At 41.9% G+C, this 14,642-nt stretch overlaps 1 protein-coding gene across 12 annotated transcripts in view; it reads left to right on the top strand.

Moving 5' to 3' along the window:
* LOC133126959 (gephyrin) overlaps positions 1 to 14,642 on the top strand; it is a 119,395-nt gene that overhangs the window by 41,639 nt on the left and 63,114 nt on the right. For 9 of the 12 annotated variants that reach the window (XM_061239535.1, XM_061239525.1, XM_061239516.1 and 6 more), the window contains exons 2-4: positions 1,299 to 1,377; positions 13,225 to 13,282; positions 13,885 to 13,977. In XM_061239535.1, coding sequence (XP_061095519.1) covers positions 1,299 to 1,377; positions 13,225 to 13,282; positions 13,885 to 13,977 — 230 coding nt within the window. Of the gene's footprint in view, positions 1 to 1,298; positions 1,378 to 13,224; positions 13,283 to 13,884; positions 14,014 to 14,642 lie in introns of all 12 variants that reach the window. The other 3 variants (XM_061239568.1, XM_061239542.1, XM_061239558.1) reach the window with 1 other exon arrangement.

Here is a 14,642-nt window from a genome sequence, read left to right as displayed (position 1 = left end):
CTCTTGGTCTCAAAGATTTCAGTACAAATGTACTTGGACACAAATAAGTGAAATGTAGTTTTCACACCCCGGTGCTATAATTGTATAGCAATTTTTCAGTCCTTCTTTTTATTTTTATTTTATTTTTTTACAAAGTGGATCAGACAGTCCGCTGTCCTGTGTTTTTTTTGTACTTTACGCTTTACTTTCAGGCAGGGAGAAAGCAGACAGCGTTGCCGGTGGAGATGGGGTCACAGTACAGAAAGCACCATGGTGGGGAATCGAATTACCGGTCTCACAGAGTGATTAGTCTGTGGGTTGAGAGTTGGCCACCATGTGAATTGCACCACACTGTTTCCTAATATTGTTAGATTTTAAATAAAGCCAGGACTGCATGAGGGCACACAAAATAAAGAAATATATGAAACTCTGCGCGACTGTCGCGGACCCTTTTGTTGCTCTGGTGGTATTTGTCGCGACACCTTGTGACAAATGCTCACATGGTGTCTGTCTCATCCTCATGCTGTATTTGTCTTTTCTCAGTGGCCTAGAGGGTCAGGGAATGTGTGAATGTCTATTTAATTTATGCCAAGTGCATGTGATTTCCCTGTATATAATTTTAGATTTCATAAATGAAGTTCTGCGTCATTCTTTTTGCTGATTGGTCCACTGGCACGGCCTGTCCTCTGTAGACATCCTGGTTTTGCTTGCTTCTCTTGTCGGAATTTTATTTTCTTCCAAAATGTTATATAAAATGATTCGCTTTGTGTTCTTATTCATTTGAAATTGTTTGGCATTTTTAAGACACTTTGGGAAAGCTGATTGGTGTGCGTGGGTGTTGGGCAGTTTGTCCTCGTACAAACTAGGTGAGGGGATTCGACTTGGGGTTCAGCTGCTGTTGCTGTTGCTGTTGCTGTTGTTGCTGTGTTGCGATTCATTCCAGGTGTTTCCTATTAGTAAGTTCAGCGCTTAGCCCTGAGCTCTAGATATTTTCTGCAAAATGTAAAACATGCATTTTTTTTTTTTGTCTATTCTGGGTTTACTGCCAGGGCCCAGTTCTGGCAGTATTTCCCGAGCAGAATTGGATTCTGTTGTAGTCAATTTTCTGTGGGGTGACGGCAGGAGCCAGTCACCTTGCCCAGTGATGGAATTTAATTTAATCGGCACATCAACTGACACCGGGGGCTGCGGATTTGTTCCAATATCTCAGCCGAGCCGTTGATGGAGAGATGTTTTAAAAGCAACGGGGCTCAAGCCGCAGCCCTTTTCTCACTCCACACCCCTCTCTCTCTCTTCCTCTCTCTTCCTCGTTTGTGCAGTGAGCGACAGCTGCTTCAGGAATCTCGCGGAGGACCGCAGCGGAATCAACCTCAAAGACCTTGTGCACGACCCCTCCCTGTGAGTACCCGAAATACTCCGCGTCCCCATGCATCCGCTCGCCTGGCGCTCGGTCACTGACGTGCGTGTTCACCCTCGGGGATCCCTCCTGGGTCCGCCTCCAGAGAACTCTTTCCTTCCTTTGTTCCTCCCCTCCGCTCACCATTGGGCAGAATTTCACCCAGTAAGGAAGAGCTTTGGTTCAGTTTTTTTTTTCTTGGGTATTCCCCCTACCTCCTCTTGCAATAAGGACAGATAGTCAGGTGTTTACAGTCTGCCGCAAAAAGGAAAGCAGACCTGACGAAAGCAGAGCTTTTACTAATTGTTTTCAGTGTCGTCCATAAGTGTTTGGACAGCGGTACAATTTCTGTTCTTTTGGCTCTGTATTCCGGCACATTGGATTTGAAATCAAGAAATAAATGAGAGAACAATAGCCTTTAATATGAGGGTATTCACATCTATATTGGGTTATGTTTATATGTTTTAGGGGACCAAAAGTAATTGGACTGCAATTACAAAGAAAGCTTTGATTGTCTTCAGTCTATGCTTTTGATTTTCTTTCGAGTCTGATATTGGACTGCAGTTGTGCCAATGAATGTCATGGAAGCCATTATGAGGCTGATAAATCATAATAAAAACAGTCACATAGACTGAACAGTAGGCTTTCCAAAAAAAACTGGTTTGGAACATCATTAAGAAGATGATAGCACCACAGCACTGATGAGTAATTGTAGTCAGTAATTGCAAAGGGACTGGTACACCAAGGAAGACCTCGACAAAGAATTCTTGTCATAATGAAGAAAAACCCCCAAACACCTGTCCAACCGATCAGAAACACTCTCAGGTGGCTGGCATGAATATGTCAGGCACTACTCTCTGCACATGACTTCACAAACTAGATCTTCAGAGGCTACACTATTAGGTGCAGGATGGGCTGGTTACCGTTTGCCAAATAGTAAGAGTGGAGGCTAAAAGGAACTGTTCAAGAACCAAAGAACCAAAGAACCTAAGAACCCCCCGCCCTTATCTGCTCAAGTTCACTAAAATGCCTCTAAATTCTTTTGGACGGTGCTTCCGCCCACCGAAAGGCAATGATCCCAAACATACACCAGTGCTCTCTTTCTTCTTAATGATTTTCCAGACAGTTTGTTTTGGTAAGGCTATTTCTTCGTCGATGTCTCAGACTGTTTTTTTGTTTTTTTCCTATTTCTCAGCCTCATAATGGTTTCCTTGACATTCATTGGCACAGAATCTCATTTTGAGAATCACCAATAACTGGTGCCAAAGGCAATCAAAGGCCTAAATCAAGAATAAATGCTCAACGTTTCCTTATACCTGTAATTAAGAAACGATTGAATACATCTGACTAATCAGAAACAACTGAGAAGCCAACTGTCCAATTATTTTTGGTCCCATAAAATGGGGGGACTGAAAAGGGATGTGTAAAAAGGGATGTAATTCCTACATGGATCACCTGATATGGATGTAAATACCCTCAAATTAATAGTGACAGTCTGCACTTTAATTCATTGTTAGATTTCCAATCCAATGTGCTGGAGTACAGAGCCAAAAGAACAGTTTTTGTACCACTGTCCAAGTACTTACGGACTTGACTGTACATACTGTATGCTATATTATTTTACTATATTTCATTTTGTATATTTTTATACACACACATGCACGCGAAAGCACACACAGACAGATAAAGCACACACACACACACACACACACACACACACACACACACACTGGTTCATCAAAGAAGAAAGAAAAATAAATAAAATAGTGTAATCTCACTCCAAGTCAGGGTCTGTGGGTTAAAGTGGCATATCTACCAGATTATGTTTATGTTTAGATGCACATATACTTCACGGTATATAACAAGTATACATGAGTCCAATAGGATTAAATGAATTCTGTGACAACTCTGAACTCAAGGATTATTTAATATTGTACTGTGATGAATAATGTTTGGGTTAAATTTTGTGGGTGAATTATGTTTTACATATGCATGTATTTTTATGAATACAAGAAAGATTAATATTGTACTAGCTAATAATTAATCCTTTTATCATTAATATCCATACTTTGAACTAATAACTGATATTGTGGTCTAGATGGAGGTGAGATTCTGAGTGAGTTCAGCCCAAGCCTTCTTTCTCTCAGAAGTAATAAAACGAACCTTATTTGGGAATCAGTAGAGCGTAACAACTGATGATTTGATAATGCTTAATGTAAACCTAAGTGATATGATATGATATGAAAGCTCAGAGGTACTGCCCCTCTGTGGAACTCAAACATCTCAAAGCATCTTCGTTGCGTGAACCGACTCCCCTTCTGCAAAATTAAGAACACACTGATTATTTACAGTTTCTGCCTCCTACCCTTTCTCCACCAATTTCTTACAAGTCTTACAATAATGAGGTTTTAATGACCGGTAGCAGTGATAAAAGTGGGCACGTTTTTCGTCTCACCTGCCCACCCTCTTCCATCTCCCTTCCCGCGACACCGTCCTCGTCCCTCTGCCTCCGAATCTCTGCGCGAGCCCCCCTCCCCCCCACCAGAGAAATCCGTTTGAGTGGGGAAGCCGAGAGACGTTTTGCCTGGATGGTCTTGCAGCAAGCTGTCGCCTCTGGCGGATCCGGTTGTAAAGTCACTTGTCAATATTACAGATTACCCCGAGATAAAAATACCGGCGTATAAATTGCGGCGAATGGCTTGCGGTCCGTCTTCCTCGAGCTGACGGGGGGCGGGAGTCTGAGCCCCTCTCCGCTCCCCTGTGACATGCGCCGACGCCCCACGTCCCTTCGTTTTACCGTGCTGTTCCGCAACTGTACCTGCTCATCACTGGGAACAATAACTACTGTACAACAATAAAGCAGCATCGATCCTTTAACCATTATTATATGGTTGATAAGTGTCTGCGCTACATTGATAGGTATGTAAATTTAGCTAAGCAACAACTATAGGCACATTCGTATCAGTTTCAATGTGAATTTGGGAATACTCTACAAATCAAGTAGCTAAACTTGTCTTTTCCTGTTGGAAGCGTGTGTGTTCTGGGATGGGCATTTGTTCAGTGGTGAAGTGTTCTCTGGTGTAGATGCTAGTTTAACATAATTTATTGTTGCCATTTTACGAGGTGTGACGAGAGAAAGGAGACTGACATTGCTGATTACGCGACACAGCAGCCTCAAACTAATGAATTACATTATAGTTGCACAACGCTATATGAACACTTTTAACTTATTATTCTTGTTTTTACAGTGTGTAAATCTGTGAAACAAAGTCAATGCCTCGTGGACGTGTCTTTGAGAGTGTCTTTGAGTGGTGGTTCAGAGAAACTTGGGCACCATCTTTGCGCACACCTTCCGCATGCCCTAATTTTCCACCAAGACGGTCCTCACAGACTCTTTATTTAATCCCAATTGCTCCTCAGTCATTCTGATTGTCAATCTGTGATTCAGCCGCACCAACTTGTTGATCCTCTGGACGTTGGCATCAGATCTTGTTGAGGGTCGTTTTCCACGTCATCCCGCCCTTCTCTGATCCACTTGTAGACACGTGCACGGGACATTATCTGCTCCCCATACAGTCCTTTAAGAATAGCAAGGGTCTACAACAAAGAGGGTTGGAGGTTTAGCCCAGAACAAAGGATGTTTGATCCAGGTTCATAGCATTACAGAGTGCACTTCACAAGAGTTGGAAACCCACCTGTAAAAACAATAATTGTAAGTTAAAAGATCCTGTAGCCTTTCTTTTTTGCCTCACCACGTATGCATCACTCCTCCTGGAGAAGGGCCTATAGTCAGGGGATTGCCAGAATTGTCCTGAAACTTGTTTGTGGGCTTGTAGCCAATTGTCACTGTATATATACCACTGTGTGTTGTTCCACTTTTATCCACAAAGCATTCTACTGATTTCCACTGAGTGTTCCACTGTGATCCACAAAGCATTCTACTGATTTCCACTGCTATCCACAAAGCATTCTACTGATTTCCACTGCATGTTCCACTGCTATCAACAAAGCATTCTACTGCTCCACTATTACATAAAATGTAAAATATATTGATCTAAATATATCCACTCTTGTCTTTTGTGCGTCCTACTACCATTGGTCTTCCGTCCTTCCAATCAACAGACAAGAGTTATTACCAAAAGTGTCAGTGACGTTATGTTAGAATCCTGTGCCTTCAAAAGTGACTCTAACATCCAAAACACCTCAGCTGCCTTGCCTAATTCTTTGTTCTGTGCATCTAAAATGGCTGAAGGAGAAATTTGTGATGGGACTCCTAACTATGTAAGAACTGGTCAACCACCAAAACTATCAGTATTACAAGGGGCAGCCTGTGGCTAAGGTACATGACTGGTACCCGGAAAGTTTGTGGTTCAATCCCCTGTATAGCCATGATAAGATCTACACAGCTGTTGGGCCCTTGAGCAAGGCCCTTAACCCTGCATAGCTCCAGAAGATATCGCCTCTGCTTAGTCTAGTCAGCTAAATACAAGGATTGTACTTAAAGATTTTATCTTTGAGAGATAAAACTATGAGAAAAAAAAAATCAAGCTCCACTCTTGCTTCAGATCTGAAAGAATCCACAGGTGTTTCTGTCAATCCGCACTATGAGAAGACAACGCCATGTTATTGGTCTGGAAGTATGTGTAGCTGTCAAAAAGCCACTACTGAGAAAAGGAAATAACGAAACAAAAGACAAGAAAATTTGCACTAGTACACCGAGTCTGGGCACCCGAGATGTGGAGGTTTTATGGACCAATTTTTTTCGGAACTAAGAGACGGAAGTACTGCATGTACACTGCTGAAGCAATGAATGTCTGCAGCCATCACTCAAGCATGGTGGAGGATCAGTGCTGGGGTCGTATAACAACAACTGAAGTTAGTGATTTTGTTTTGAACAAGGGCATCACGAATGAAGACAAATCTTAACATATCATGCAATACCCTCTAGACAGTGTTTGATTTGGAGCAAACTCATTCTACAACAAGATAATGACTCAAAGCAAGTCTCCTGAAAAGAATGAAAGCTGTAATAAGTGCAGAGTGTGACAGACTAAATACTGAAATATTTGATATTGTACAAAGTAGAGGAGTTTTTGTGTAACTTTAGGTCAAATATGTTTTCTACATTATTTTCTGACACTAAAAAAAATCTATAACTTGCACTTAATGGCAGTTTTTACTGGAAGGTGGTCTCTGACTTTTGCACAGTACTGTATGTTAAATGGAAAGGTCAATTAAGGTAAACTGCTATTGGCCATAAAATATTTGAACATAAAATAGTCATATTAAATGTTCTCCTGAAAGATTGTGTAGTTTAAATCAAATGCTATACAAATGAGTTTATCATAAAATTTGGCATAAAATTTCCACCAGCTATGCCACGCTGTACCCGTGTTGTACCAAATTATTGAAGCCAAGCAGCTTTGGGCTGGGTTACGTCTTACATGGGAAATGCAGTTTGCTGCAGGAAATGCAATTTCATTTTGTTTCCAGCAGAGGTTGCTTTCCTCCCAAAGCAAGTAGAAATTTAAACCTGCGCAGCGATTGGGACATTCTGGTGAAGGAGGAATTCTTGCAGATGACAGTATATCAAGGTCCTGACTCGGTGTGGTCATTAAAGGTCCCATGGCACTTATTAGAAGCGGGATAGTTAACCTCCTGGCAGTCTTCCTAATCAGATTCTCTCAATCTGGCAACCTTGTCAGCCCCCTGCAGCAAATCAAGGGTCCCTTACCATGTTCGGTCTTATTAAAACGTATTGTCACACCACAGACCTTTAATGATTACTGATTTTTTTTTTTCACCCCCTAGCTGTTAGCAGCTATAATGCTAATGTCAATAACATAGGTGACGCATTGTTAACCTCTCTGACGGACTGTGAATTGATATCACTGGTTTTTATTTTCTTTGCTTACTGACTCTTTCTTTTTTTTCTCAATGAAGGCCATTTCAAGCTTCACTTAGTTCTCTCTCATGTTAAATGAAATGGTGAGGTTGAGAATATGATCTTAGCAATGGCAGGTACTCAGAAAGAAGTGAATGATGGGTAATTTGGCCCTCCCAAAAAAAGGCCAATATGTTGGATAAACAGAATCCTAACTGCACACACAAAATGTGACTGTTGTATAAACATTGCTTTATTTAAACTCGCGCTCACTCACAAACAAGGGCAGACATGGAAAAACGAGGTGCACAAACGAGGGGTTTTGTGTACTGTATCTGAACACATTTTATTTTAGCACTTAGTTCAGTGTGTGAACTGGTATAGTAAATTGTTATACAGTTAACTGATCTATCTTAGCAGTGTGCGATCATCAGTGTCCTTTCATTATTGGCTCAACATGCCTGCAGCACAATTATGGATTTCTTTTTTTGCCTGAGTGTGACATTTCTCTAAATATGTTTAACATTTGCCACAGTTTCCATATTAAAACACACACCAAGGTTTCACAAGGACACAAGCAAAAAACTTCCACACTATTCTAGCACTATTTACTGTTTATAATGAAATCAAATGTCACTGAAGCCGAAAATTAAATATTTTTTCCATTACCAGCGTGTTGTAAATATAGTCAGATATTTTTGATGAGAATACACGGACCAGTGACGTGTATAACGTCATTTAAGAAAGATAAATCCTTAAAATAACTGCTCTACTACATTCACTGACACAGTATTTAATGGGCCTAGAGCTCACTTACAGTTGGTAGTTAGTTTCCAGTTTTAACCAATATTTTGTTAGCTAGATGACAAGTCTGATTCCACACTGCTGCCACTAAATGTTAACGTATCGATGGCTGGCTGATTAGCTATTTTTATGGAGCTCTCACTCTGTTCCTGTTTTCTCTCTTTATCAGTCTCAAATTCAAATTGGCAAGACTCTTACTTGAACAAAATTGAGCAAATACCTGCATTTTATGCAAAATCTCTCCCTCTCTCCTTCTCTCTCCCTCTCTCCCCCCAACACACACTATTCTCATTCTTCTACCTCCCACCACTTCCACGACTCATCGCTGCTCTCCCAGTTGTCCTATCCTAATTGGATTTCACCTTCTCTCTCATTAGTCTTTCGGGCCTTTGAATCTTCAAGACATTCTGAAAGTCCTTTTTCTCAATTTCTATCCAATCTGGACACTGCTCATGTGGGAAGAGGGAATTTAGTTTTCAGACCAGTTTCTCCAAGTGGGAATTTATGCGCGGAAAAATTAAGATCTGATCTCAAAATAGTTCTCCCCCCCCACCCCACCCCCTACACTTTGCTTCAGAGCCTGTTCAACCATAAAATCCTGCTGAAACACAACCACTTCATCACAAAGGCACAATGCCTCCCCCTCCCTCCTCAGAAACAACCAAATAACCTCCTGTTCATCACAAGCACAACCACCTCACCCCAGACATCAACTCTCCGCAGACACAAACAAAATGTGGCGCCTTTTTATAGGGATTATGAACACAACAAACATGAACTGCAGCTACGCTATGCTTGTCTGATTTTTATGTGATATCCGCACCTGCTTTAATTTGATATCTCCTCACTGCGTTCTTGCTAGCCAGCTATATAGTACGGACACAACCCACGGTCTGGTACTGAATCTTGACCTGCCAGTGCCCACTATGGCCCTCAGTCCCACAGGGCAATGCACAGTTAGCTTTAGCATTAGTCTGCAGGGGTTACAGTGGTATTGCTACATGCAGGGTGTGATTTATCTGTAAAATCTGTTGGCACATGCTAAACTTGTAACAAAACCAATAATTGGTGCAAAATTTATAACCCCGCGAAGTGAGCCAGCCGGACTCTAACCCCGAGCCTCCATCTTGTGAGGCCGACAGTGCCATCCACTGCGCCACCATGCCGCCAATACATTGTCATTCATCACCATTGCATCCTTGACTTTGGCCTCAACGCCCTACCTTGTAGCTTTTGTGTCCCATTACATTTTGATTTATCAAAGGCCAAAGTGGCCTTGCCCAAAAAAAACAACTTAATTCCCTGCCTGCAGCTGCTGTGCTGATAACCGGTCAACTTCGGCTGTTTGCTTGTTGTTGACGCTTCTGCTCCTCGTTGACCTGCAGCCTTCCCTGGCTTTGGGAGACAGGAAGAATGTGATCAAATCGTGACCCAATTGACTTTTTATTTCCCTCCGCTCATTTAAAATTCAAATTTAGATTGCAAGTAATAATAGGCTCTCTGATGCTGTGCCAGCAAGTCTCTGTTCCCATCGCAGCACACAATGCCTATAAAGCTCCGCAGTACAGTCGTAATTTCTGTGGAGGGTCATACTTTTTCACTGTACAGTCCTCCAGAACCTTTCATGTTTTGGTCCTCCAGAAGAGATCATACTACAATTCTCCAGAATAGTTCACACAACAATTCTCCTAAGACTTCTAAGGAATGTCATCAGAGACATCCGTTTGAATATCCATTTATATGTCCAAACTCTTCTGTCAAAATTGTAATAAAACCGTCTTTAAATTCTTTAAATGCATTATTCTATAGGGAAGAAATACTGACACATTTGTCAGGTATTTCTTAAGTTGTACTAATCAAAATAAAAACAGGGAAGATCATAACACTGGCTATCAAGCTGTTCGCAGCAGTGAATGACTGTTGCCTAAACGAAAGGAAAAACGTTAATTCATGTGAATGATAATGCTTACTAAACTTAACTGAGCAATTATCTGAGTAGAAAATGGGGGGGATGTATTTGAAATTTTTAGGCCAGTATTTGTGACAATTAGCACTACTGTACATATAATTTTAAGTACTGTTACCTACTTAAAATGAAAAGATTGTTCAAGTTGCGTTATGCCGCTCTTCTCATTACAGACGGGTGTAAGAAAAGAACGAAAATCTGTACTGCACTGATCAGTCATACAGTGATACAATAAAAAAATTAAATAGGAATCAATACAGGATTTAAAAGTATAAAGAAGAAAAAAACAATGAACAATAAATACAATGTAAATTATGCGGGATTTATATCAAAGACAAACTGAACAGCGTAGATGAAATCAGAATGTTTGTCAACAAAGATCGCTAAAATACTTCCAGGTAGCCATGGAATGAAGTAAAATTACTTAAAAATCGACTGAACCAGAGCTGTGTAGAAACAGTTATTTAGTTAACTATGCTGAAATCGTGTTGTGTTTGGGACTGCAATCAGAAACATGAAACAAAACTAAAAAAACGAAACCATTACTTCTAATGGTATTGCTCATGTCCTTCACAAACTTGGCAGCTAACGTTAGCTAATAAACACCAGATGCTCCTCGGCGGCTGTACAGAGAAACACTTGGATGATTTTACAAACATGAAAGGTTAATTCCGACCTTGCCTGTTGTAAAACTAGTTAGCTACCTAGCTAGTTTTGGTGGTAATAGGGCTAGTTATAGTAATAGGGTTTCCAATAACACTAGCTAGCCAGTTTGCACTGGTTATTCATGTTAATGATGTTGGCTAGCTAACGTTAGCTACAACGTTAGCTATTCGTTTTTTGAGTATGTGGGTTCGATCCCGCTCTGGGTGTGCGAGTATGAATGAGAAGCATCAATTGTATTGTATGCCATAGACTGGGCTGCAACTCGCGCATTAGACCTGGCGTGAGCAGGTGGTTGGCGAAAGGGTGAAATGCGGACCTGTCTGACCGGAAAATTGCAATAAGCTAAACCAAAGATGGCAATGAGTAGCTTGAACTTGACTTGACACACCCTGAGCAACGGCTCTCCTCCCACTTCGGTGGGCGAGTCCCGAAATTGCCAGAGGCTTCGGATCGTCTAGAAAACACGAATTCGACAGCACATCAGCTCACAACACAGCAATATAGGGCCCATAATCCAAACTATGTGGGTTTACACCAATCACAGTACATTGGAGAAGGTCAGACCATTTCAATCCTAATGGCAGGCGTTCAATTTGCTGCCATTAGCTTATGTAATTTTGTGGTGATTTAAAATTATTGTATTTATGCGCATTTTTTCATTTTAAAATGTTACATTTTATTAATTTTACGTTTCAACAACTTAAATGTGGGTGTTTTTTTTGTTTTTTTTAACCTTTTCACCTTTGCCCAACTTGGAAATGGGCAGTCATATTGCAAGCTTGACAACTGTTGATTTTTGCAGAGAGTGCAGAGAAACACACATTCCCTCCAGAATGCACACGGCCAGCATCTTTTCCTTCTGCAGCCCACCAGCTGAGCTGTGTGGTTGTTACACCACCAGAGGGCGCCACTCTACCACTGGCGCTCAGTCGCTGCCAATTTCCCTAGGGGAGGCCCTATGCGTGCAAAGATGTTCTACACATGCAGAGATTACTTACGCATGCAAATATGCTCTCCTTAAGCAAAGATGCCCTGTGCATGCAAATATGCTCCACTAATGCAGAGATTACCTATTCATGCAATGATGCCCTACCTTTGCAATGGTGCCCTACACATGCAACAATGCCCTATACATGTAAAGGTGCCATACACATGCAGTTATGGCCTGAATGTGCGCATTAAGTGCTCTGTTCAAGTGTTAAAGCACCCGAGTGAAGGATTCAACTTTATAGCCTTCTGGTAATGCCCCCCACCAACCACCGCCATGCCCCTACACTGGTACCATATGGTTGTGGTGCGACACTGAAGAACAGTGTGCAAGTTCTGGCAGAGTCCCGCCTTTTCAACGTTTCACCCTGATGCTTGCGCCTCAGGATGTGAGGATTCACTCACTCTCTTCTGAATTGATGCTCAAGAAATTGGTTGTTTTGTTATCTTCTCTTGCTTTCGTGGTGGTTTGTACAGTATTTTGTCTTGTTGTGCATTAGAAAAGAGAAGCTAGGGAAACGTGTTGTCCACTAGTGTCATTTCTGTTGGGGTGCTGCAGCATGAGCTGTTTTTTTCCATTGGTGTTATACATTTGTGTGCCACCGGAGGGCGCCAATCGACTGCATTTAAATTTTTCAGTGGAAGCAGAGGGGCTGCTACTTGTCACTGTGCTTCTGCCCTGCCTCTCTTCCTGAAAAATGATGGCTTTCACAACAAGATGCTTGTCATTCATGCTACAGTCTCAACCTGTCTGGATTTAAATGCAATGCTGTTCCTCAGTCTGAAAACTGTTGAGGTGTTTCAGTTCACTGATTTATGTTACTGAAGAATCAGAATTAATTGACTGTGGAGCCATTATTATGATTTAACAACTTTCATAGCCTTTTGATTTAATGGTTGTGGAAAGGCAAGACTGGGCTTGAGTGAGTGCATTTGTGTGTGTGTGTGTGTGTGTGTGTGTGCATATATAGTTTAACCGTATGTGCAGTGTCTACTGCTTGGCACAGCAACTGTTGACTATTTGGCAACCTTCTCCTGATTTAGAAAAAATGCTGGGCGCCAGTTTTGCAGACACGGATTAAGCCTCTTCGTGGACTAAATTCAATTTTGAATGGAGATGTAAAACTGAATTTTGTCCAGGAGTGAGCTTAATCTTTGTCTGTGAAACCGTGAAGTGCCTCAACTCCATGGTACACTTTGTGTGTTTTTTAATGTATGGTTGAGACATTTCTAGGTTATATTAAGAATATGTTGGATATTTTTTTATTTAAATAAGGGTTTAAATATAGAAAGTAAGTTATACTGCAGCGTACACAGTGATATTAGCCTTCAGAAGCTGTGTGTGTGGATATTACCTAAATATTCTTCAAATGCTGCGATACCAGCCATTGTAAAGCCTGCAGATCATCAGAAGGAAATATCTGAGTGTTTGGGCCAATCAAAAAAACCCAGCAAGTGAATTATTACATGACATGTTGAAGTGTTTTTTGTTTTTTTGTTTTTCTTCTTCTTTTATTTCATGGAATTTCTTCTCCTCCTCAGGCTGGGGGGAACTGTCTCTGCTTACAAAATCGTCCCTGACGAGATCGATGAGATCAAGGTAAGGCTGCCAGTGACCCCAATCTCTCCTGGGCAAACCATCGTTCCCAGACATACGTAACAGACCCTCTCTCTAGAATTCAATTCAATTGAAAATGCTTTATTGGCATGTTTCAATGTATATTTCAATATCTCTCACTCTCTCTCGCTCTCACTCTCAAACTCACACTGCCCCTCCTGGTCTTTTTGGCCTCTCACTCTTTTTCTCTCACTCATTTTCTCTCTTCCTCTCTCTTTGTCCATCCATCTCTCTCTATCCTTCTCCCTCCATCTTGCTCTCTCCCTCCCTCCCTCCCTCTCTCTCTCTCCCTCTCTCTCCTTCACTCTGTCTCCTCCTCTCTCTGTCACTCCCTGTCTCTCTGTCCATCCCTCTCTGTTCTCTCTCTTCTTCTGCATCTGTCTTCTCTCCCTCACTCTCTCTCCCTCGCTGTCGCTCTGTCCTTCACTCTCACTCTGCCCCTCTCTTTCTCTCTGTCTCTCCTTCTTTCTCTCTCTGTCTCTCTGTCTCTCTGTCCCTCTCTCTCTGTCTCTCCTTCATTCTCACTCTCTGTCTCTCCTTCATTCTCACTCTCTGTCTCTGTCCCTCTCTCTCTCTCCGCTCAGGAGACGCTGGTGGACTGGTGTGATGAGAAGGAGCTCAACCTCATCCTGACCACCGGGGGCACCGGTTTCGCCCCCCGTGATGTCACGCCCGAGGTACATGGGGCCCCACCCGTTTGTGTTTGTGTCCATGTGAGTGTGAGTGCGTGTGAACAATACCGGCGTGCGTGTGTGAGCGTGTGTGTACGGTACCTGCATGCTAGCAAATGCGCGCATGGTACCAGCATGCAAGCATGAAAACAGACTATACTTGTATGTCTGTGTGCATGCACTCTCAGAAACAAAGGTACTAATGCCTGTAACCAGGGAGGTATCCTATAGGTAAAATTGTGCCACTAGCCGGCAATATATCAATTATTTTGTACCTTTTTTGCTTGGCAAACATACTCATTTGTACTCAAAGAGAAACATTACTGTACTTTCAGGGTACATTTGGGAATTTCTATCTTTGAATAACAAAAATGTACCTCCACTGTCACTATTTCTGAGAGTGTGTGTGCTTTTTGAAAGTCAGTAACTTATTATCCCTTACCTCAGACAGCAGCCCCTAACCTCTGCTTTGGAATGGGCAGATGATGTAAATGTGGGTGCTGGGTTTTCTTACTTGAGGAAACCGGGGTGTAAATTACTGTGCTGAGTGGAAGCCGACAACAGGCGTTCCACTAATTCAGTTAATCCACTCACTGTAAGACTTGGAATGGCTCAACCTGCTTTGTGCCATTTACACCCATGCTTGATTGTTCAACAGCCAGAGGGGCCAA

The sequence above is a fragment of the Conger conger genome, chromosome 1 (assembly GCF_963514075.1).
Source record: "Conger conger chromosome 1, fConCon1.1, whole genome shotgun sequence".
NCBI lineage: Eukaryota > Metazoa > Chordata > Actinopteri > Anguilliformes > Congridae > Conger > Conger conger.
The sequence above is the reverse complement of the archived record's forward strand: the minus strand, read 5'-3'. Positions and strand labels throughout refer to the sequence as shown.